Source organism: Brassica napus, chromosome A1 (genome assembly GCF_020379485.1).
Source record: "Brassica napus cultivar Da-Ae chromosome A1, Da-Ae, whole genome shotgun sequence".
Classification (NCBI taxonomy): domain Eukaryota; kingdom Viridiplantae; phylum Streptophyta; class Magnoliopsida; order Brassicales; family Brassicaceae; genus Brassica; species Brassica napus.
The window spans coordinates 7,941,651-7,962,269 of NC_063434.1; the positions used below are offsets into that span (position 1 = coordinate 7,941,651).

Genomic DNA, 20,619 nt, shown 5'->3' on the forward strand with positions numbered 1-20,619 from the left:
TTCAATCCATGGTAGAGCCTCTACAATAAGTGAAACATGAAAAGCACAGCCAGATCGGGAAGACGGGAAAACAACGAGAGGATCTAACGGATCCTTGAAACGCAGAAGTCGAAACAAGGCCAAAAGACCATCTGAAGAAACCCGAAGAGAAGAGGAAACGTCGGAACAGAAGAACAACAGCATGATATAAGCACGCCACCGACTGATCCATCACCGACATACCTCGAACCTCAAAAGAATCTGGAATCCAAGATCTAGATCCAACTATTGGAGACTTAAAACTTAAGAAAACATGCAAGCAAAGAGAATGGAAGAAAAGACCGGACCGACGGTGGCTGAGGAAGCCCACACCGTCGGCCGGTAACACGCAAACAGATCGGAAAAAGAGAAAGCTTAGAGAGAAGGGAGAGCAAATGACTTTTTTAGAGAGAGGAGTGCTTTTAAGTTTATATTACATAATAAAATGTATTTATGTTATGATGAATTTTTTTGCATATATAAAGGATTTTTAACATTTATTATTAAATATTTTTTTGCATATGTAAAATTATTATGCCCACGGAGAAAAAACACCTTAGTAAAAAATAAACTCTTTAAGCTCTTTTTACAGTGTAGTAGTCGTAGATACGAACCACCACCACTCGACATCGGAACCATTCGCCGGAGAACTTCCATGGCGCAACTCATACGTCCGATAAGGCAATTGTCGCCGCAGTGTCATCACCGTCTTCGTAATCTCCGCCACTTGTTCTCCAAGAAGCTGCCGCTAAACCCACCTTCTTCTACCCCCACTCTCCTTCTCCTCTCCCCTTCTTTCTCCACCGCAAGATCCCCACCTCGTCGGCGACTTCGCCGTCCACCAGAAGCTCTCTCTCCTCCAACCCTCATTGCTGAAGAAGATGGCGGTAGCGATGAGTCAGAGTCCGAGTCCTCGAGGAGCAGGAACCAGCGGAAGCGTGACGCTCGCCGCGCCGTACGGTGGGGTATGGAGCTCGCTTCCTTCTCGAGTGATCAGATTAAGAGGGTTATGAGGTAATCAATCAATCATCTCCTATAAAAATCTCAACTTTATTGAAAATGAATTGACTTTACATCTGGTAGAGCGGCGTCGCTTGGTGAGGAGGTTTACGATGCGTTGATGCTTGCCAAGGTAAATCAAGATGCGTGCTTTAAGGTAGATGATCGTGTTATGGGACTAATGCACGCAAGGTGTTTGTTGTTATGTCGCAGAGACTAGGCGCGGATGTTAGAGAAGGAAAGCGAAGACATTTTAACTATATCGGTGAGAGAGAGAGAGAAAGTTACATTATTTACTCTATAGCGTTCACTAAGATTTTAACTGATGTTGGTGTTTGTTTCTTAGGGAAGTTGTTGCGTGAAGTTGAACCTGATTTGATGGACACTCTGATTAATGCCACTAATCAGGGTGATCTCACAAGGATCCAGGCGCTGATTGCTTCAGCAAAGGATGGCGCAGATGACGCTGGAGTCGGCGATTTTATTGATACAGAAACAGAGTCAGAAGATGAAGGAGAGGTAAGTATCAACTTCAGTTTTTAAAGGTAGTTACAATAAGTGAATGGAGACATGATGATGATATAGCAAAGGGTAGAATATTTTGGTAGTCCATTGCAGAATATAGCGGTTAAGAGTAGCTTCCATTAAAGAAGAGGATGGTATATTAGTATCATTTGTCTAAATGGATGAAGAGAACTGTCTACATAGAAACGTTCTCAGTAGTTTTGCTCTCCAAACTCATATAATTTTTAAGATGATGTTTTTCAGAGCTCAGAAGAATATGTGGCTATAGCTGCGAGATGGTTTGATGGCCTTATCAGTCAAAATGTGGAGCTCACAAAAGAAGTTTATTCTCTTCAGAGTGTTGATTTCGATCGACAGGTTAGTCAAAATATGAGTTCAATAAAAAAGTTGATGTGTATGACTTGTTTACTAAAGTGTATAGTTCCTTAAACGTATCATATATGCTTTCTGTCGTTGATAGGAATTGCGTAAACTTGTTCGGAAAGTACAGTTGGTTCATGAGCAGATGAAAGAGGTAAACCCGGAGAAGCAGAAAGAAGTCGATGCTGCATTGGTGACGGCTGAGAAGTCTCTGAATCGATTTCTTCATTCCATGGCGAAACAAATGCAGAGTGAGGAGAGCAGTCTGTACTTATGATTTAAAAGAATATATATTTGTTGATTCTCAACAATATAATACCATTAAACCGAACTCAAACCGAGTTACCAAAATTTTGGTTCTGTTTTCTAAATCCGGTTAAACTGCCAAGGCTTACTTTAGCTTATCAGTTATCATGATCTTCTTTTCTCCTTTTTGTACTTTTTTTTCTTCTTTCTACAGCACACGTTTTTGCGTTTCTTGTCATCTATCCATCAATGTTATCCTAATAGGACACATCATTTGTCATCAAAACCAAAATTAAGATAATACTATAATCCTTTATTATCAGATATGTTCTTCCACTAAGTTTTATAAATCAGTTGTGACGACATTTATCAACATATTGCAACTACTTGCCAACTGAAATTTTGCCATACTGCGACAACCAACTCTAGACATAACAACAGTGGTAAAATGACATTATACATGGTCATCAACAATGTGGTTAAGTATTCATTAATTTGCACAATCATGAAACATATAAATGTAATAACAGGATGCAGAATTACATCCAGAACCGGAAATGATGAAAAACAAATATCAAAATCTCCGAAAAAGAAGAAAAATACAACTGAAAATGAGTAAATACTGAGAAGATATATGAATTTTTGAGGAGCCAGAAGTGAAAACATCAGATAACCAAGTAGATAATGGTGACGGTGAGCTTTCTGCCAATCCACCGCCCTCTCTCCACCCATTAGCTGCAGACTTTTGGCTGTATACACATTCCAAACTTATTAGAGTATAATAACTATTTGAATATAAATAACTAATATAAGCATACGCGTTCGGTAATGGTAGGCCTGTTGTATGTTCTAATAACCTTTTTCATTTTCCTTTCTTTGATGGAATGACTATTATATACTCCTTTATTACGTGTAAAAAAAAAAGAAAGAATCAACTTCTTTTTCATAAATGGCTCAAGCCAATCACATTACTCTGCTAGCTAAGCTCGTCGTGTGCATGATAAAGCAAGTAGACAAAAAAATAATAACAATAAAGAAGTTAAACCTACCTAGGCAAGGAAGGGCAAAGAGTGATGGTATAATCAGCAGAAGTGCATGTGAACGTACTCGTAGCGTCGTCAAACGCGTAGCTATACGATCTAGGACAAGCTGACTTGAATATCTCCGAGTACATGGACGGTTTACACTCTGTAGGTGAAGCGTACGCGCCACTACAACAATACTCCGGACTACCAAACGCCTCGCACGCGCTTTTGCATGCTGACCCGGATCCGAACCGGAGCTCCGCTGGACATCTTTGGTTTAGATCCGCTACGCATCCTGTGGTTAAGCAGTTACCTTCTGTTCCTCCGCTTGCTTCAACTACCATGGGGACGTTGTATCCGTCCACGAGGCTCACGTCGTAGAAGTCTTGTTTCCGGGTCGGGTCTTCTGGACCTGACCCTATTGTGAACTCGGCTAGTGTAGCCGGTGGTTTGGCTCCTGAGCCGTTGCATTCGACTTGGTTAGAGCCGCAGTCGCCGGTTAAGCAGGTGAATTGACCGGTTTGAGAGTCGAAGTTGCAGCCGGTTCTTGCCCAAAACCGACCCGACCAGCTAGCTGGAGCTTGGAAGGAACGTGAGCCACCAGAAGCAAGTTCGAAACCGGTGGTTCCTAAGCCGCTGCTTCCGGAGTTGGCTAAAATTCCCGGCCAGACAGTGAAGCTGCATCGGTTTACTATAGTGACTGTAGCACCGTTACTTCCTACGCAAGTCAAAATGTATATGAGAAGATATGAATATGAAATGAATATTGCGAATCTTGATACAGAATCATATAAATATTACCGTAGAAGAAGAGGAAGCTAAAAATGTAGATGAAACAGAATGAGACAGGAGAATGAAGAAGTGTTATGATCATCACTGTTTTTATTTTTGTTTCCTTCTTTTGAAAAGAAAAGTATTTTCGGTGGAGAAGTCAAGTTTGGAATATTGGAGATAACAAAACTAAAGAGGAAGAGAAAAAACTTATGAGATAAGAGTTTAAAGGGAGCATTTTGGGTGACATCAACACCTCTATATATACCTTCTCTCAAGGGTCAAGATCCATGTGATCTCACAAATAAAAAAGTATGACCAAATTGCTTTATGTTTAAAGTGATGCCAGGGATAACAATACGTTGAAAAGATATTTTATCACGAATTGATTAAAGTCTTTTTCCTTGCAAATAAAATCTCTACTTTTACAGAATATATATGTTTTAATTTACAAAGACCATAGCTTTTCAAAACTTAGTTTTGTAGAATACAAGTAAAAATACTCAAGTAGATATGCATTATAGGTGTCTAACACTACAGAAAGCTACAAGGATAACTTCGGACAGATAGATTGACCAACCAAAAGTTTCGTGTCTGAACCGTCGCGGGTTCACATTGTTGTTTAATTTAATCAAGGAACAGTGATATGATAGATGCACTCATTTAGCATGATCTAGAATCAAAGTTGTGCTGCTATTACATAATCCATCAAAAACCACATAGTAAAAACTAATCTTGGAAAGAAATACGAGTAAAACACGATGTTCTGTTTTTAACTAAGAGAGTAGAGAAAACACATAGAAGAAAAACATCAGAAGTGAAATCTATAGTTCGTCCTTGGTTGGTGTCTCTTCCTCAACAGGTTCGGCTTCAATGTTTAGACCACCAGGCAAGTCATCTGATTTTGTCTCAGTGGCTTCCTCACTGGTCTCTGTTTCCTCTGTCTCTACTTCCTCTTCGGCTACTGCATCAGGGCTAATCTTCAGGCTGCTCTTGACAGAGTTGTAAATACGGCCTGCAAAGTCTTTTGGGTCGTTGAGTATGAATCCACTCTCGATCAAAGCCGTCTGGTACATGAGCTGTGCTGTTTCTTTCACACTCTCATCCTGCAAGACTTTTGAGTGTCAGGAAGGTAAACAAAAAACAAAGAACTGATGGATCTTATGTTTTTTACCTCTGGGTCGCTAGCAACTCTTTCCTTGAGTTCTTTGATGATCGGGTGTCGTGGGTTGATCTCAAGGACTCTCTTTCCGCGCATGTAAGCTTGCTTGTTTGCATCGGAGAGAGTTTGGGACTGCATGATCCTCTCCATGTTTGCACTCCATCCAAACTTAGATGTTACAACTACACAGGGAGTGTCAGCCAAACGGTTACTGATTTTGACGTCGTCCACGTTCTCACTAGCGAGACTCTCTTTCCACCACTTGGTTAACTCCTTGAATGCTTCTTTTAGCTCCTTCACTTTCGAGTCTTTCCCAACCTTCAGTCCTTCTTTTGACACATTCTGGAACTTCTTGTCCTCGTAATCCATCAGGTATTGCATCAAGTACTCATCAACGGGGTCTGTGAAGAAGATAACCTGCGAACACAAGTATTGGATTGTGAGATGCGAGTTGGCAATGGATTAAAGAAGAATTATCAGTGTTCGATGCAAACCTCATAGCCCTTTTTGATTAGCCTCTCGAGGAATGGAGATTTCTCCAGTTGCTCCTTGCTGCTTCCAGTAATGTAAAATACGTCCTTTTGCCCCTTCTTCATTCTCTTGATGTACTGATCCAGTGAAGTCAGTTTTCCATCGGACTTAGTTCTGTAATGAGAAATTTTAAATCTTTAGCCAACTGGTGCTATTAAGCTAACAGATGTATATAAGAAGATTAATGAAAGCACATACGTCTCAAAACGAAGAAGTTTGGCCAGGCGGTTCCTGTTAGAAGCATCCTCAATGATGCCAAGTTTAATCGATTTACCAAACTCGTTCCAGAATTTGGTGTATTGACCCTTCTTCTCGTCATTCTCACCAGACTTCTCCACATCTGTGAGCCAAAAAAGAACAAATTCCAGTAAGATATAAGTACCATGGTGGAGAATAAACCTGGAACACGATAAGTGGTCTGATACCAAGAAGCTTGTTATATGGAATACCTTTTTTGTCATCGTCATGGACCTCATCAGGGTCTTCTTCAGCAAGCTTGCGGATCATATCAAGAGCCTTTCGGATGAGCTTCTTCTTAATTGTCTTTAAGCTGCTGTGTTGTTGAAGCATTTCTCGTGATACATTTAGAGGCAATGTGTCAGAGTCAACAAGACCCTGCAGAAGCAACTCACATTAGCGATTCAGCTCTTGAATTTGTATTGAAAGTAAAAACTTGGTTTGTCTTCCAGTTACTTACCTTCAAGAAACTCAAATATTTAGGCAGAAGCTCATCAAATTCATCCGAGATGAAGACCCTCCTGACGTAGAGCTTCAAGTTCGCCTTGTTGGTGTTGTAGTAGCTCTCGTACTGATCATGGGCAGCTTTCGGAGGAACATACAACACAGCCTTGAATTCAACATCACCTTCCGCATTAAAGTGACTCCAAGCCATTGGCTTCTCGTCAGAGAAATCCTGTACAACAACTGGGGTCAGAGAAATCCAAATGTGTAACATATATTATTTGTTCACGCATTGATTTTCACCTTTGCAAGAGAATGGTAGAATTTAGTGTACTCTTCCTCTGTCACCTCCTTGGGACTTCTCAGCCATATAGCCTTCACATCATTCAGAAGCTCCCATTCATAAACTGTTTCTTTCACCTTCTTGGTTTTCTGCTTCTTCTCACTGTCTTCCTCCTCAGCATCTTCCTCCTTCTCTTCCTCGGTAGAGGTGGTTTCTGAAGCGAAAGTACCATTAATAAAACTCACGTCCGTCTGACTCGTAAGAACATATACACGCTAAAGCAGAAAATTATTATTGCCATGTCTCAAAATAACTCACCAGTTTCCTCTTCAGCTGACTCGTCTTCCTCAGCTGGGACCTCAGTTTCAACCTCTTTGCTAGCCCAGAGGTTGATAGGGAAGTTAATGAATTCAGAATATCTCTTCACCAAATCCTGCAGTAGACAATAAAGAGATATAATCAGTTCACGGTATTTACAATTCTGTTGACCCTGGGTATTCTGGTTTTTTGCTTTGTGTAACTTTTCGTTCGTATCACTCTTTAAGAAACGAAAGAAAAATTTACATCTTTATGAAAATGGTACTCACCTTAAGTTTACTCTCCTCAAGGTACTCGCCAGCTTCATCTCTAAGATGTAGTCTAATCTCAGTTCCACGTCCAAGAGGCTCATTCCATGTATCCTCGGAAACAGCAAATTTACCATCAGCCTTTGATTCCCATACATGTCTGAAAATGGAAAAGAAGTTATCAGAAAACTTTCCAAGTGAGTTCACATTCATACAAGTATATCTCCAAACAAAACACTCTCCGCAATCAACTTACTGGATGTCATCGTTGTGCTTGCTAATGACTTCAATGTAGTCAGCAACAAGATAGGCAGAGTAGAATCCAACTCCAAACTGTCCAATAAGGTTAAGATCCCCACTTGATTGCATTTTCTCAACAAAAGCTGTGAAAGACAAGATCTTTAATACATAGGAACTCTCTCATATCCAGACTATTAAACTACAACACCACATAAGCAAACGCACCTGACGTTCCAGATTTTGCAATGGTACCAAGGTTCTTGATCAAATCCTCCTTAGTCATTCCAATACCACGGTCCCGGATAGAAAGAATCTTCTTAGCTTTATCTAACTTAATCTGCACATCATCATCAAAAAAACTTCAGATCTCTCAAGCTCAATGTACAAATCACACACCATCTACCAAAAGATGTAGGAGCTAACCTGGATCTCAAGCTTAGCAGTGTCACCTTCACCCAAAACATCTTTATCAGTGAGTGCAAGGAACCTTATCTTATCCAAAGCCTGCAAAAAAATTACAAACATTAGCTCCCCTCTTCAACAAGCAACAAGCAATGATAATAAACACTTAGGCTTACATCAGAAGCATTAGAGATCAACTCTCTAAGGAAAATATCCTTGTTGCTGTATAGAGAGTTGATGATAATATCCATCAGCCTAGAGACCTCAGCTTGGAACTCAAACTTCTCCGCGTTACTGCGAAGTGACTTCTTCGAGATCGACTCAGACTCTCTGCCAACAAACGAAATCAGCCGAGATTTACGCGATTCAATCGAAAGCTGTAGCGTGGTGAGAGACTAACCTATGAACGACATCTGAATCCGTTGATAAACCGCCGTGACCGCCGAGTTTCTCCTCCACCTTGGGTGGATCTGAAACCTCGTCGGAGCTATCTTCCGCATTCGCGTGAAGCTTTCTTCCTGTGATACACATACACCGTTGTTAGCGTATAGATCGAAAGCGAAGAGTTACGTAATCGAAATCAAAGTGTTGGATTGGATCGATACCTTGATCTGGGAGAAGGAAGAGGAGGGAGAATAGGAACAAGACGGACACGAGCGTCCTCGTCCTCATTGTTGAGATCGTATAGCTTTTTCGATATCTCTCGAGACTCAGTCGATAGCTTTGTTTGAGGTTTATTCACTCACTCACTGGAGATGATTCTAGCTCGGAAGGAGAAGAGATCCGTAAAATAGGAGATCGATTCTGTGTCATTGCGTACACTACGGTTCATGAGCTACGTCTTGATTTGTTGACGTGGCAGATCGAACGGCTCAGGGTTGCTGAGGAGTCCACGTGGGGGTTTTGTATTGGAGGAAGGTTTTGAACTTGACGTGGATCGACGTGGGTGTCGGGTTGTAGCGTGGATCACTCGATGGACGACTTGAATAATATAAGTCGACGGTGATACCGTGGACGTCCTTGTTGGACAATCGGACGGCTAATTTTACTCGAATTACACGTGGCGAGGAATTATTGGATGTTAGCATTTTTATTGACGTCAGACTTCCAAAGCTAGAAGTTGATTTTCTAGATGATTCTTCTACTTCACTCACGGTTATTATGTTTGGCTGCTTGGATATCACTGTTTTGATCAGTGACATTACGAGTGCGTGAAAAGCAAGAAGACATGAACTTGTTCTATACGATAGCTCAAACTATGTTTCTAGGAACCACCATTCCTTTTGTCTGAGTCTTGTATGAAACAGCTATTCATTTTGTTCTATAAACAGTTATTCAGAAATGAGAGAATAATAAACACAAAAGGTAAGGAAGACAATGGCAACACTTTCTTGATTTTAAAAACACCTAGATTTTTATTTTATGGAGAAAACCCACCAAGGTTAAAAAGAATATACCAATGTTTGAACTAATCCTCATGTATGTTATGAAATGAAACCTGACAAAGAGAGTTCAGCGACACAAATTATAGGTTACCCCAGTCCTCTCGTACTAGGGTTGGCTCCTCGCAGTTCAGCCCTCACCACCTTTGCCATCCTTTGATCAATCAACCAATCCGTCCACCTATTGAAGAACCCAGTCTCCACTATATGTGAATCACTCATCTCCATGGAGGAGGGAATTCCCAACGTGTCTCCAGCTCCATTCGATTTCCACCAATGCTAATAGATGAACTCAATGAAGGCTGCTATACATTCGCTCCTGAATTCTCTCCCATAGCTCCGCTTTGTTCCGGTGGAACTTCTTTTTAGAAACTGTCGTTATATTCATTTTACCAAAAAAAAAAAAAAAAAAAACTGTCGTTATATTCCCATTTTTCCAAAGTTGTTGCTTGGAGAGGTACAAAACCAAATGGAAAAAGGTACAAACCAATTGTGACGAGCAAGTATATGTGTGTTGGAATCTTTGTGAATTTTTTTTTGGATTTAACTACTGATATTTAATGTGGTTCACCAATTTGGCTACATTCATGAGTATAGAGAGATTTTATTACTGGAAATGATATTTTTGAGCTTACAGAATGTAATTTTAAAGTTACTTTGAATACAAGATATATATAATAGCATTTCGCATAAAAGAAAAATCCTAAACTATATAGATTCATGGCACTAAACCCATGATCAGATGTAACATCTATAATAACTTGATATAATGTTTTTATTGCAACCGAATCAATATAATGTACGTGATGCAGCATCCATCACCTAGATACAACAACCTAGATACAACATCAAGATTCAAGGCACATCAACAACAACTCCTATCAGATAGGAGGTGAATATGATAATTTTTGTCTTGGTTATAAAACTCAGGTAGAATGAGAGTAAATTTATGAATGTTACATCCAATAACGTACAGTTTGGTTCTTAATCAGGCTATAAAATTTAGCAAGCAGGAGAAAAAACCATCAAAATGAATTATTCAAGGAAGAGGACTATAAGGCTCTTAGCATCAGCAAAGGTAATTTCGAGAATGGTAATTCGTGTCAGTTGCTTAGATTAATGGTTTAAAGGAGATGATGGAGATTTGTGTATTTGCAATCATGTTTTCCTACTCATAGTTGTGTCATGTGAGCGGATTATAATTTTATTTCAATTTTTCTTTCTTTTGTTTTTGAGAAAGGGCTTTTCAAATTTTCTTTATGGTTCATACTTGGCAATTAGTGAAGATATATATGTTTATAAAGTTAATCGCTCTATAGAGCAAAAAACATAACACGACATGTAATCTAGTAGTTTGTCACAATGTTGTTAATGTGTCATTATCTGAATTCAACCTGGATAATGCATTTATGATTAAAAAAACAAATAAAGCAATACGAAGATTTCAATGGGACTACAAAACTGTATGTGGCCTTCCGACTATGTTCTCATCTCAAAGAAAGAACAATGTTCTAAAATGGTTTAAATCTATAGCCTTCTTTCTATTGCAAACATAGTTGATTTTTCTTCAAAGTAAATGTAGTGAAAGATTAAAAACACATGATGATTACAAACTTTGCTTGGGATCATGAGACAAAATGTGGCTAGTAAAAGCAACAACGTTCAACACTTAAGAACTAATCTCTTAGCCTTGCGTATCACCCTCCTGCAAATCGGACACACCTTGTTTTCTTCCGACATAATCTTCTCAGCACAGCCGCGACAAGTGGCAGAGTGACCGCACGGTACAAAGAAACAGTTTCTCCGTTCCTCGAAACATATGACACACAATGTCGAGTAGTCCACATCATCCGCCGAGCTGAACGACGCCCTTTCCAGATCACCTTTCCCCGTTACTTCCGACGTCTCGTTGACCAACGGAGTCCAACCGGTGACTTCTTCTCCTGCCACCACTGGTAACGTCTCCATGTCATCTTCCATGTCACAATCGCTCAGGAATTTCAGTATCAAAAAAATAAGGAACATTATAGTCCCTAAGAACACAATTACAATAAGAAAAAGCAAGTTAGCTTTACATTAGCATACGTTATATAACTATAATGGATTAATTGTACCCAAAAATGTAATGTAAACCACCAATCTAGCAGTGATGGATAGCTCCATGTACCATCCAGCGAACTCATCCTGCGAAATACCGGAGAACATATATCTTGAGAACGTTGTACCGAACATCTTCAAGATATAAAATAAAATGATTCAATGATGATAGAATGATTTGTTCTATACGAAGTTATATTGGATCTCTTCTTGCTTGTTTGAGAGCATTAAACTAGTGGATTGTTGATTAATTCCAAACATTGTTGTGATATTGACAGAATTTATATAAGATTTTGTCAAAAGGACTCATCGTGCAATCCATATTTATTAATTTGATCAGAAAAAGAGGCAGAATGCAGGTTGCTGACACACACACACACACACACACACACAAAAAGAAGGTCATTTCCATAACTCTGATTTAATACACATTTTCTAAGATCATATTCACTCCGTTTACTCCTAAGCAAATGATTATTTTTGTCTTGAAATATCTAATGCTAAGTCTCTGTAGCCACTGACACACTGGTATATTATGTGGCACACTCAATCAAAGGTCATTTAGATGACGTTCACTCTTTTTAAAAACATAAATGGAAAGTACCTAAGTGCTTGAAAGGAAGGACCAGTGTGGTGACTGGTGAGGGTAAGAAGAAAATACTTAAATGTGTGTGTTTATTTCATTTTTGTGTTTGCCGGTTATAATACAAAATCCGGAACTGTTCTCCAAAACATTAGTCATATGGCTCGTTATAATAGGTAAGGGGCAACTTGTTGAATGTGACAACACTTATGACTTATCTGTTGTGACTGGGAATAATAAAAAAAAGGTGTCCATCTATATTTATCTACTAACTGCGCATTCTTCTTTGAGAATTTTTCAAATAATGTTGCGTTTAAGAACTTCAACTAAAAACATGAATTTTGATACTCTGGAAATATGCATGAATATTTTGATTATGGCATGCATGCAGGCAGTGGCGAAAGGCAGGTGGAGTATGCATGTGGCACTGCCTACTATCATCTTTATTTTACTTGTAAGTGACTAATCTAAATTTTATTTAAATACTTTAAAACAAAAAAATAGTTATAATATATGCCTCACTAAATAAGCTTTTGTACTCGCCTCTACACACTTGGTTTTGAAGACTCGGCATGGAGCTGGAGTTACCAATGGAATGGTGAAGTAACCTACTGAGTACTAGCTGTTATGTAAACCATGTTTGATCCTCTTTTGAACACGTGTGCACTGTGGCTTTGTGTTCATCGTTGTATCTTGGGCCTAAATATTTGGGCTGTCTACTTCTTCTTATAACGTATTTGGGTTTTCGTTCATGATGACAAACAGAACCCGATGAAGACAAAAACAGCTGTGAGGGTAAACTCGTCACTTCGAATAAAAAACCAGTCGAACAATATTCATTGTATTCTTTTTTTTCTTCTTGTCGTCTTCGATAATACTCCAACGAGAAGGCCCCTCCAGAGCTCATAACCCAATCTCCCATCTCCCTCGATTCAATACTTATCTCTCCTCTCAATCAAAAACTTGATCTACATAATCGATTCCACATGAAACGCAGTGCTTCAAACTCAGTTACAAACGGTGACGCGAGTAACAAGAAGATGAAAAAGACCACAGAGGAAGATTCAGAAATCGGATTCGCCAACTTAGACGAGAATCTACTCTACGAGGTGTTGAAGCACGTGGACGCGAGGACCTTAGCAACGTCTTCTTGCGTGAGCAAGATCTGGCACAGGACTGCACAAGACGAGCGTCTGTGGGAGCTGATCTGCACGCGTCACTGGGCCAACATCGGCTGCAGCCAACACCAGCTCAGATTCGTCGTCTTGGCGCTTGGCGGCTTCAAGCAACTCCACTCGCTCTACCTGTGGCCTCTCTCGAGTCCGAATCAACATGGTAGATTGGGTAAAGACGAGCTGAAACTCTCCCTTTCTCTCCTCTCGATTCGGTACTACGAGAAGATGAATTTCACTAAGAGACTCCCCTGAGTCCAAATGATTTTACTTCAGATCTATTTTTTCCAGCATCGTTCTTAGTTTTATTTTATTGTTTTGCGAGATGTTTGTAATTTGTAATATCTGCTTTGTACTTGTTTAAGCTCGTTCTCATATGTTTGATATTATTAAAATCTGGCAAAATCCATGTAAGCCAGACTGTCTGAAACAGCTAGTTCTGTAATAATAGAGGCTGGTGAGAATATTTAAGTCAAATCATATTTGAAGTTTTTGTACTTAATCAGATCCAAATTGAAGGAAATATTCTTCTTATGATTCGATTCCCCTTCTCTATTATTGTAGAACTGATATAAAAGGTTTTTCATGGTTCCATATGAAATTAGAAACAAAGTCCAGTGAAATTACGTGGCTTACCAAGAAACAGCAGAAAAATGGAAAGTTTTATAATAAGTGTTGTTTAAATTTTTACACACATATAAGAAGAAATTATTAATTTTTATTAATCTTATTTGATTTTGTTAATTAATCAACTGAAAATGTAAAACTTAAAAAAAATAATTTAAAAGCATATTTGAAAATGTAAAAACTATTAATAATAAAACAAAAGTTTAAAGATTAAAACGATCACAGAAAATCTGAAAATTAAAAACAAATTCACAAAGTTTTGTTCATTGTTTTATATGAAAAATAGAAACAAAGTAACAAACTGTAGAGTAATTGTGTGGCTTACCAAGAAACAACAAAAATGGTGTAATTAATTGTGTAAAATAATTTTATGTTTTTGTAAGATTTATATAATAAGATAGTATGAGATATTTTTTAATTACAAAATGACAAGAAAATGCTGAAAGACAACCTCACACGGTTCTCATTCTGTATCTAAAGTTACTTAACCGCAAGTCTAGAACATCTCCCATAGCTTGTCTTTTGTTTCTCGTGTCACACCGATTTGATCGAGAAAAATGAGTTGGTGGTGGGCTGGCGCCATCGGAGCTGCCAAGGTAACTTCAACCTCGTATGATCTTCGTCTTCTTCATAATCACTGATCTAATAGTATCTTCTTCCGCTCTCCTCTCGCAGAAGAAGTTCGACGACGATGAGCCAACACAAACCTACGAGAGCGTCGCACTCATCATCGGCGTCACCGGAATCGTCGGAAACAGCCTCGCCGAGATCCTCCCCCTCTCCGACACCCCCGGCGGCCCGTGGAAAGTCTACGGCGTCGCTCGCCGTCCTCGCCCCTCCTGGAACGCAGATCACCCCATCGACTACATCCAGTGCGACGTCTCCGACCCCGATGACGTCAGATCCAAGCTATCCCCCTTAACCGACGTTACGCACGTCTTCTACGTCACGTGGACCAACCGCTCCACCGAGCGGGAGAACTGCGAGGCCAACGGAACCATGCTCCGCAACGTCCTCCGCGCGGTTGTCCCCCACGCGCCGAATCTAAGGCACGTTTGTCTCCAGACGGGGACCAAGCACTACATCGGTCCCTTCAAGGACCTCGAGACGACTAAGTATCATGATCCTCCGTTTACTGAGGATATGCCGAGGTTGGGAGTCGAGAATTTTTACTACGCTCTTGAGGATGTTCTGTTCGAAGAGATCAAGAAGAAGGAGAGCGTGACTTGGTCTGTGCATAGACCGAACACCATCTTCGGTTTCTCTCCGTACAGTTTGATGAACATTGTGGGGACTTTATGTGTGTACGCAGCGATATGCAAGCACGAAGGGTCTAAGCTGATCTTCCCGGGGAGCAAGAAGGCGTGGGAAGGTTTCAGTACGGCTTCGGATGCGGACTTGATCGCTGAGCAGCAGATTTGGGCTGCGGTTGATCCGTACGCGAAGAACGAGGCGTTTAACTGTAATAATGATGATGTTTTCAAGTGGAAGCATCTGTGGAAGGTTCTTGCGGAGCAGTTTGGGATCGAGGAGTATGGGTTTGAGGAAGGGAGGAATGTTGGTGGGTTGGTGGAGATGATGAAAGGGAAAGAGAGTGTGTGGGAGGAGATGGTGAAGGAGAATGGGTTGGCGGAGAAGAAGCTTGATGAAGTTGGTGTGTGGTGGTTTGTTGATGTGATACTTGGTGTGGAAGGGATGATTGATAGTATGAACAAGAGTAAAGAGCATGGTTTCCTTGGTTTCAGGAACTCTAACAACTCTTTTATCTCGTGGATTGATAAGTACAAGGCTTTCAAGATCGTGCCTTGATCCATACATGAATGTTTCTCTCGTTTTCTTCTTCGTTTTATGTTCTTTGTTGTCTTCAAAAAGAATAAAATAAAATGCGGATTTACCGTTGTTTAAGTACTCCATCTCTAGTCTTGTAAGTCCCTTTTGAAATTCTACTGTTTTCGGATAGTTTTTTTGGCATATGTCATTACTAGTTGTTACTAGATTCTTTGTCTTGGAAGTAGAGTGTATTGGTCGCTATGGTTCCGCAAGTGGTGTCTCTTGGACCCGCTATAGTATTGGTTGTTGACTGTTTCCAAACGCTCATAACAAGGTAAGCTGGTTAAAGAGAGTACACAGAGCTGGCTTTGATCTCAAAGCTCTCCTCTTTGCAAATTGAAAGTAAGAATACTTGCTTGTTTATTGTTTAGCTGCAATCAGCTTTAGCGTTTTAGCTTGCTGATACGTGAGAATCAACCCAAAGACAAACTACTAGGAAGGTATAAGTTCCCTTGCTTGATTGATGTCTTAGTTTTATCTACACACCATAAATCAACCAATCCACACACACACACACACATAGATATTTAATTTGTTTTTGTTTGCTGAAAGTAACTCCTTCAAACCATTGGGTGAGGATTAGGAATTATGTAGAACAACACTATACAACCAAATGGTCTATTTACTGCATTTATGATATTATCTTTTGAGAAACATACTTTTAATGCAAAAGAATAGATTTGCCTTTATTTTCCCAAAGGATTCTTTGTTCAATCAAGCCTTTCCTGCTTAAACACTGGATTCATCTTCCCCTGAAACGTGTATTTCTAATGAGAGTTAGATTTGAAGTTAGCAAAAGGAATATAAAACTAGGAAAGATACAAGAAATCATTTACTCTCAGGGAATTATTTATTAGTCTTTACCATTTTTGCTGGTTGCAACACCAATTGTGTCTAAAGTGGTCGGATCTTCTAATGATCCAGAGTTAGGTGGTAAGTCAACAGAGGTTTCTGTTTCTGGCATCTTCCCTACCTATAGAGAGAGAAGAAAGATAAATAAGTCGAAAAAATTCTAACAACTTAAAAGCCATTAAAGACCAGGAATGTAACAACTCACAGTATTCACCAAATCAGGAATCTCCTTTGAAACAAGTGCAAGATATTGCTCCATTGCCTCTTCTTGACTCATGTTTCCAAGTCTTTGCCAGGCATTCCTAGCACAAGGTAAGCACTGTGTGTCACTCTCACATAGCAGTTGTTGAACATGCTATAAAAGTAACTAAGTTACATACATTGCTGATTCTGTCCTAACTAGATGATCAGGTATCTTTTTTTTTTTTTTTTTTTGTAACAAGATGATCAGGTATCTATTAAAGCTTTGTACCTCCTAGTTTTTAGTGTATTGAATACCCTCCCACATCAGTAATAGGACATATAAAAATCAACAATATGGAAATATATTCCTAACCATTTCCAGTCTTAACACTCAGAACATTCTGCCTCTAAGACATTCACATGGAGTAGAGAGATGGAAAGCTATAAGTTGCAGTATGGTACCATTTAGCACGAGCAGAGAGCATGACGGCCATAGGCTGTGCCTCTCGGCATGACCCTTCCGTGGCGATCTTGTGAAGGCCGTACAGCTCCATCTTAGCCTCAGCACCAATATCTTCACCTTTCCCTGATTCCTCCAGAAGATTTGAAGCAGCTGCAAAGGCTATCTCAAGCTCACTCCTCTCAATCCCCTCCCAATCATCATCAAGATCTTCTTCTTCAATACTCAACTCCACTTGCTCTTCAATACTCAACTCCATCTTATCCTCACTCTTCTCCACACTGTTACTTTCTTCAACCCTAACCTTCTCAGACTCCGTAACTACGACTTCTCTTTTTACGTTTTCTACACAATCACTTCTTCCTTCTGTTCCCTCCTCTTGTCCTCGATTCATAATCTCCTCTGTAATAACGTTTTCCGGCGATATAGAAGCAGTGGACTCAGCTTCCGCCGTACTAACAACCAACTCTTCACGTTCATAACCTGTTTCTTCTTCTCCACGAACTATCATCTCCTTGGCTACCACATTCCCCGGCGAGACAGCGGCCAAGAACTCATTAGCTTCCGTAGTTGGAACCACCAACTCAACGTCTCTAGCAGCTTCCTCAACTTCATCAACAACACGATCAGCTCCACTTCCAAACCGATCCACGTGTTCGACATTCTCATCAACAACAGCTCGGAGTTTCCTCTCGCTCTGGACCACCGGAGCATCCACTTTCAAACCAAAACAAAGCTCCTCCACCGTAGCAAAACCATCACCGACACCGATCTCAGTTTCCCTCGCCTGATCGGAACTACCATCGTTTACTCCTGCCATAGAAACAGATACGATCTTGGCGACAAGGAAAGAAAACAGAAGCGCAACAACCGCCGTGAGAAGCAACTCTAGTAAAAACTCCATGATGATGATGGATCACGCAAAGACGGAACAGGAGAAAGAGAAAAAAGCAGAGAGATACTTAGGGATCTATGAAGGAAGTAAAATCAAGGAACTTCAAATATTTTTTTAGAAGTAAAAAAAAGGGAAAAGGGAAAGAAAGAAGAGAGGAAGAAAGTATATTCGTGGAGAGTCTTCGGCTTTATGCGACATAGCGGGTCCGACAATAACAGGACTTCTCCTCAACACCTAACCGCTTTTAATGCTGACTTGGCTCTTACGGTTTACGCTTATCCCCTTCACCCACCTGGCTCCTTCTCCGCCGCGCCGTTTTTTCTTAACACTTAATGGGCCAACATAAGCCCATTACGCACCACAGCCCAAATAAAACCATCGTTTTTGTTTTGTTCTTGTCCTTTTTCTGAGGGGGAATTTATTACTCATTTTCACCATCAACATTTGTGAAAATCGTTTTATTTTATTTTATACGAATAGTATATTTTACTATTTTAATTTGTATCGAATATCTAGATATTTCGAATAATTTTTTAGAATATATGTTTATTTTTGAGCTCCACTGGTTCCAATTCCATTATAAAAATCATTGACGTTGAGATTGTCAAATACTTGACAAAGTGACGACACGTGTCTCCCTATTATTGGCAATATATTTGACTGATGCACTATCTCAAAGAGAGAGATAAAGCGCATTAGAGTTTTGAGTTGACTCGCCCCTTTCATTTCTTTTTATCGGTGCTCATCATTATTATCATCTTCTTTAAACAACTCCAACGAGGGAAGAATAATAATACAGTGAAACCGTGTATTTATTAGTTTTGACTTTTTTTAAAAGGATTACAGTGGTGTGTTTGTTGTGAGATATGGCGGTGGAACTCATGAGGAACAGCTACGGTGGCGTTAGAGTCAAAGGAGAAGACGACGGCGGCTTTTCTGCAAATATGGAAGACACCGCCCTGAGAGAAGCTGCGTCTGCTGGGATTCACGGCGTTAAGGAGTTTCTTAAACTAATTAATCAAAAAAGTCAACCGACAGAAGAGATAACGGCGGTGACTGACGTCGCCGTTAACAGTTTCAAGAAGGTGATATCACTTCTCGGTAGATCTAGAACCGGACACGCTAGATTCAGACGAGCACCGGTTACGACAAAAACCAAAGAAGGAGGAGATTGGAAGACGGAGGAGAAGCCAGCAACAAGCGCCGTCGTGTTAAACAGACAGAAAACGGAGCAGAACGGTGGATCTGCGTTTAGAGTTTATTGTCCGACACCAATCCATCGACGTCCTCCTTTATCACACAACAACAGTCTGATAACAAAGAACGGTTCGTCTTCTTCGGCTAACAACGGAAGACCACAAGAGCCATCAACGATAAACTTCGCGCCGTCACCACCTGTCTCCGCGGCGAACTCGTTCATGTCTTCTCATAGATGTGACACCGAGAGTAACCAGATGTCTTCAGGATTCGAGTTCACTAACCCATCATCCCAAATCTCGGGTTCGATTGGTAAGCCTCCTTTATCATCAGTTTCGTTGAAGAGAAGGTGTGACTCATCTCCCTCAAGTCGTTGCCATTGTACCAAGAAAAGGTTTGATCCCACACACTAATAATCATTATTATTAGATCTAAATCTTCGTTATTTAAAAATTAATTATTGTAATAAAAAAAATAAACAGGAAATCTAGAGTGAAGAGAGTGATTAGGGTTCCTGCCGTAAGCAGCAAGATGGCTGATATACCATCTGACGAATATTCATGGAGAAAATATGGTCAAAAACCAATCAAAGGCTCTCCTCATCCTCGGTTAGTCTTAATTAGTTTTATTTCAGGTTTATGAATCCTTAAATCACACAAAAACACATACGTCACTATAAACATCTAATTAATTAGATTAGAAAATAATGCAACTTGTGTATATTGTCAAATATTTTTTTCTATATTGGTTGTACCAAACGTGTCGTCTAGTAGTAGTGGCTTTCGCACTCTTTTTGACTTGTTTATTTATCTACAAAGTTTTAAAATACACGAGACCGAGTTGAGTCAGCTCGTGTTGTTGTGATTCTCAAACTTAACTCGATCTTGTGACTCGGTGTCACAGGGGATATTACAAATGCAGCAGTGTAAGAGGTTGTCCGGCGCGTAAGCACGTGGAGCGTGCACTCGACGATGCGATGATGCTTATCGTGACTTACGAAGGAGACCACAACCATGCTTTGGTGCTCGAGACGCATCATGACAAAACTCTTTAACTTTGGTCGTTGCGGCCGTGGAATCTTAGCCGTTCGATCTGAGTTGGAAGTGACCCTACTCTTGTTTCTGTCCGAAATCCAGATTAGTCAACGACAGAGTGGGCCTTAGTCTGCACTTTTTTATATATATATTTAATTTTTTTTACAAAAGCTTTTGCTTTATTTTGCTTTAATTGGAGAGAATAGGGGGCAATCGTTGTGGATCTTGACTCTTGATGCAAGTTGAACCATGTGAAAGTCCTTTTCCTTTTGTTTATTTATTCTAAAGATAATAGCACTATATATTAGGTTAGTTTAGATTGAGTTGACTAATTTGTTTGAGGAACTTGGAAGGTCAATAGCACTATTTATCACCATGTTTGAATTTACATCAACTAATTAATGAACGTTACCAGAATTTATAACCGTTGTTGACTTG

At 39.9% G+C, this 20,619-nt stretch overlaps 8 protein-coding genes across 9 annotated transcripts; 4 read left to right on the plus strand and 4 right to left on the minus strand.

Annotated features, from left to right (window-relative positions):
• Positions 1-565: 565 nt before the first annotated feature.
• Positions 566-2,340, plus strand: LOC106441786 (UPF0307 protein Asuc_0809-like). Its single transcript, XM_013883554.3, has 6 exons — positions 566-1,032; positions 1,102-1,150; positions 1,231-1,282; positions 1,364-1,536; positions 1,786-1,899; positions 2,003-2,340. Exons 1-6 carry the CDS (start codon positions 674-676, stop codon positions 2,177-2,179), a joined length of 924 nt encoding a protein of 307 aa, XP_013739008.2. The 5' UTR covers positions 566-673; the 3' UTR covers positions 2,180-2,340.
• Positions 2,341-2,609: 269 nt separating this feature from the next.
• Positions 2,610-4,407, minus strand: LOC106414384 (thaumatin-like protein 1). Its single transcript, XM_013855053.3, has 3 exons — positions 3,975-4,407; positions 3,198-3,891; positions 2,610-2,897 (listed from the first exon to the last, which is right to left on the minus strand). The coding sequence occupies exons 1-3, from the start codon at positions 4,045-4,047 to the stop codon at positions 2,723-2,725; spliced, it is 942 nt and encodes a 313-aa protein (XP_013710507.2). The 5' UTR covers positions 4,048-4,407; the 3' UTR covers positions 2,610-2,722.
• Positions 4,408-4,591: 184 nt separating this feature from the next.
• LOC106441796 (endoplasmin homolog) lies at positions 4,592-8,657 on the minus strand. Its single transcript, XM_013883562.3, has 15 exons — positions 8,415-8,657; positions 8,210-8,327; positions 7,986-8,139; positions 7,831-7,911; positions 7,633-7,744; positions 7,424-7,550; positions 7,189-7,327; positions 6,920-7,034; positions 6,622-6,815; positions 6,335-6,550; positions 6,087-6,252; positions 5,836-5,977; positions 5,601-5,751; positions 5,119-5,523; positions 4,592-5,050 (listed from the first exon to the last, which is right to left on the minus strand). Exons 1-15 carry the CDS (start codon positions 8,479-8,481, stop codon positions 4,769-4,771), a joined length of 2,469 nt encoding a protein of 822 aa, XP_013739016.1. The 5' UTR covers positions 8,482-8,657; the 3' UTR covers positions 4,592-4,768.
• Positions 8,658-10,200: 1,543 nt separating this feature from the next.
• LOC106374780 (E3 ubiquitin-protein ligase APD1-like) lies at positions 10,201-12,532 on the minus strand. Its single transcript, XM_048741525.1, has one exon. The coding sequence runs from the start codon at positions 11,274-11,276 to the stop codon at positions 10,914-10,916; it is 363 nt and encodes a 120-aa protein (XP_048597482.1). The 5' UTR covers positions 11,277-12,532; the 3' UTR covers positions 10,201-10,913.
• A 221-nt stretch (positions 12,533-12,753) lies between these two features.
• Positions 12,754-13,600, plus strand: LOC106441806 (F-box protein GID2). The gene has a single exon (XM_013883571.3). It carries the CDS (start codon positions 12,918-12,920, stop codon positions 13,356-13,358), a length of 441 nt encoding a protein of 146 aa, XP_013739025.1. The 5' UTR covers positions 12,754-12,917; the 3' UTR covers positions 13,359-13,600.
• Positions 13,601-14,140: 540 nt separating this feature from the next.
• LOC106415732 (3-oxo-Delta(4,5)-steroid 5-beta-reductase-like) lies at positions 14,141-15,689 on the plus strand. The gene is made up of 2 exons (XM_022716488.2): positions 14,141-14,326; positions 14,406-15,689. The coding sequence occupies exons 1-2, from the start codon at positions 14,288-14,290 to the stop codon at positions 15,537-15,539; spliced, it is 1,173 nt and encodes a 390-aa protein (XP_022572209.2). The 5' UTR covers positions 14,141-14,287; the 3' UTR covers positions 15,540-15,689.
• A 304-nt stretch (positions 15,690-15,993) lies between these two features.
• Positions 15,994-18,152, minus strand: LOC106415733 (acyl-CoA-binding domain-containing protein 3). 2 transcript variants are annotated; one of them, XM_013856498.3, is made up of 4 exons: positions 17,058-18,152; positions 16,618-16,714; positions 16,425-16,533; positions 15,994-16,312 (listed from the first exon to the last, which is right to left on the minus strand). In XM_013856498.3, the coding sequence occupies exons 1-4, from the start codon at positions 17,957-17,959 to the stop codon at positions 16,290-16,292; spliced, it is 1,131 nt and encodes a 376-aa protein (XP_013711952.2). In that variant the 5' UTR covers positions 17,960-18,152; the 3' UTR covers positions 15,994-16,289. The 2 variants fall into 2 exon arrangements, with proteins under 2 accessions (XP_013711952.2, XP_013711951.2); XM_013856497.3 differs by having other exon boundaries at positions 15,994-16,327.
• Positions 18,153-18,545: 393 nt separating this feature from the next.
• LOC106415964 (probable WRKY transcription factor 7) lies at positions 18,546-20,481 on the plus strand. Its single transcript, XM_048741516.1, has 3 exons — positions 18,546-19,541; positions 19,630-19,755; positions 20,051-20,481. Exons 1-3 carry the CDS (start codon positions 18,817-18,819, stop codon positions 20,199-20,201), a joined length of 1,002 nt encoding a protein of 333 aa, XP_048597473.1. The 5' UTR covers positions 18,546-18,816; the 3' UTR covers positions 20,202-20,481.
• The last annotated feature ends 138 nt before the right edge of the window (positions 20,482-20,619 follow it).

Coding starts and splice junctions, on each gene's coding strand:
- LOC106415732 (XM_022716488.2), top strand. CDS start 14,288: ATGAGTTGGTGGTGGGCTGGCGCCATCGGAGCTGCCAAG. Junction 14,327..14,405: donor GCGCCATCGGAGCTGCCAAG/GTAACTTCAACC, acceptor CTCCTCTCGCAG/AAGAAGTTCGACGACGATGA.
- LOC106415733 (XM_013856497.3), bottom strand. CDS start 17,959: ATGGAGTTTTTACTAGAGTTGCTTCTCACGGCGGTTGTTGCGCTTCTG. Junction 16,534..16,617: donor TTCCTGATTTGGTGAATACT/GTGAGTTGTTAC, acceptor CTCTCTCTATAG/GTAGGGAAGATGCCAGAAAC. Junction 16,328..16,424: donor TGTTGCAACCAGCAAAAATG/GTAAAGACTAAT, acceptor AACTCTCATTAG/AAATACACGTTTCAGGGGAA.
- LOC106441796 (XM_013883562.3), bottom strand. CDS start 8,481: ATGAGGACGAGGACGCTCGTGTCCGTCTTGTTCCTATTCTCCCTCCTC. Junction 7,912..7,985: donor TGATCTCTAATGCTTCTGAT/GTAAGCCTAAGT, acceptor ATTTTTTTGCAG/GCTTTGGATAAGATAAGGTT. Junction 7,035..7,188: donor TTGAGGAGAGTAAACTTAAG/GTGAGTACCATT, acceptor TGTCTACTGCAG/GATTTGGTGAAGAGATATTC.
- LOC106441786 (XM_013883554.3), top strand. CDS start 674: ATGGCGCAACTCATACGTCCGATAAGGCAATTGTCGCCGCAGTGTCAT. Junction 1,283..1,363: donor AAGACATTTTAACTATATCG/GTGAGAGAGAGA, acceptor TTTGTTTCTTAG/GGAAGTTGTTGCGTGAAGTT. Junction 1,900..2,002: donor GTGTTGATTTCGATCGACAG/GTTAGTCAAAAT, acceptor TGTCGTTGATAG/GAATTGCGTAAACTTGTTCG.
- LOC106441806 (XM_013883571.3), top strand. CDS start 12,918: ATGAAACGCAGTGCTTCAAACTCAGTTACAAACGGTGACGCGAGTAAC.
- LOC106374780 (XM_048741525.1), bottom strand. CDS start 11,276: ATGTTCCTTATTTTTTTGATACTGAAATTCCTGAGCGATTGTGACATG.
- LOC106414384 (XM_013855053.3), bottom strand. CDS start 4,047: ATGATCATAACACTTCTTCATTCTCCTGTCTCATTCTGTTTCATCTAC. Junction 3,892..3,974: donor TAGCTTCCTCTTCTTCTACG/GTAATATTTATA, acceptor TGACTTGCGTAG/GAAGTAACGGTGCTACAGTC. Junction 2,898..3,197: donor CTTTGCCCTTCCTTGCCTAG/GTAGGTTTAACT, acceptor ATGTGTATACAG/CCAAAAGTCTGCAGCTAATG.
- LOC106415964 (XM_048741516.1), top strand. CDS start 18,817: ATGGCGGTGGAACTCATGAGGAACAGCTACGGTGGCGTTAGAGTCAAA. Junction 19,542..19,629: donor TGCCATTGTACCAAGAAAAG/GTTTGATCCCAC, acceptor AAAAATAAACAG/GAAATCTAGAGTGAAGAGAG. Junction 19,756..20,050: donor AAAGGCTCTCCTCATCCTCG/GTTAGTCTTAAT, acceptor TCGGTGTCACAG/GGGATATTACAAATGCAGCA.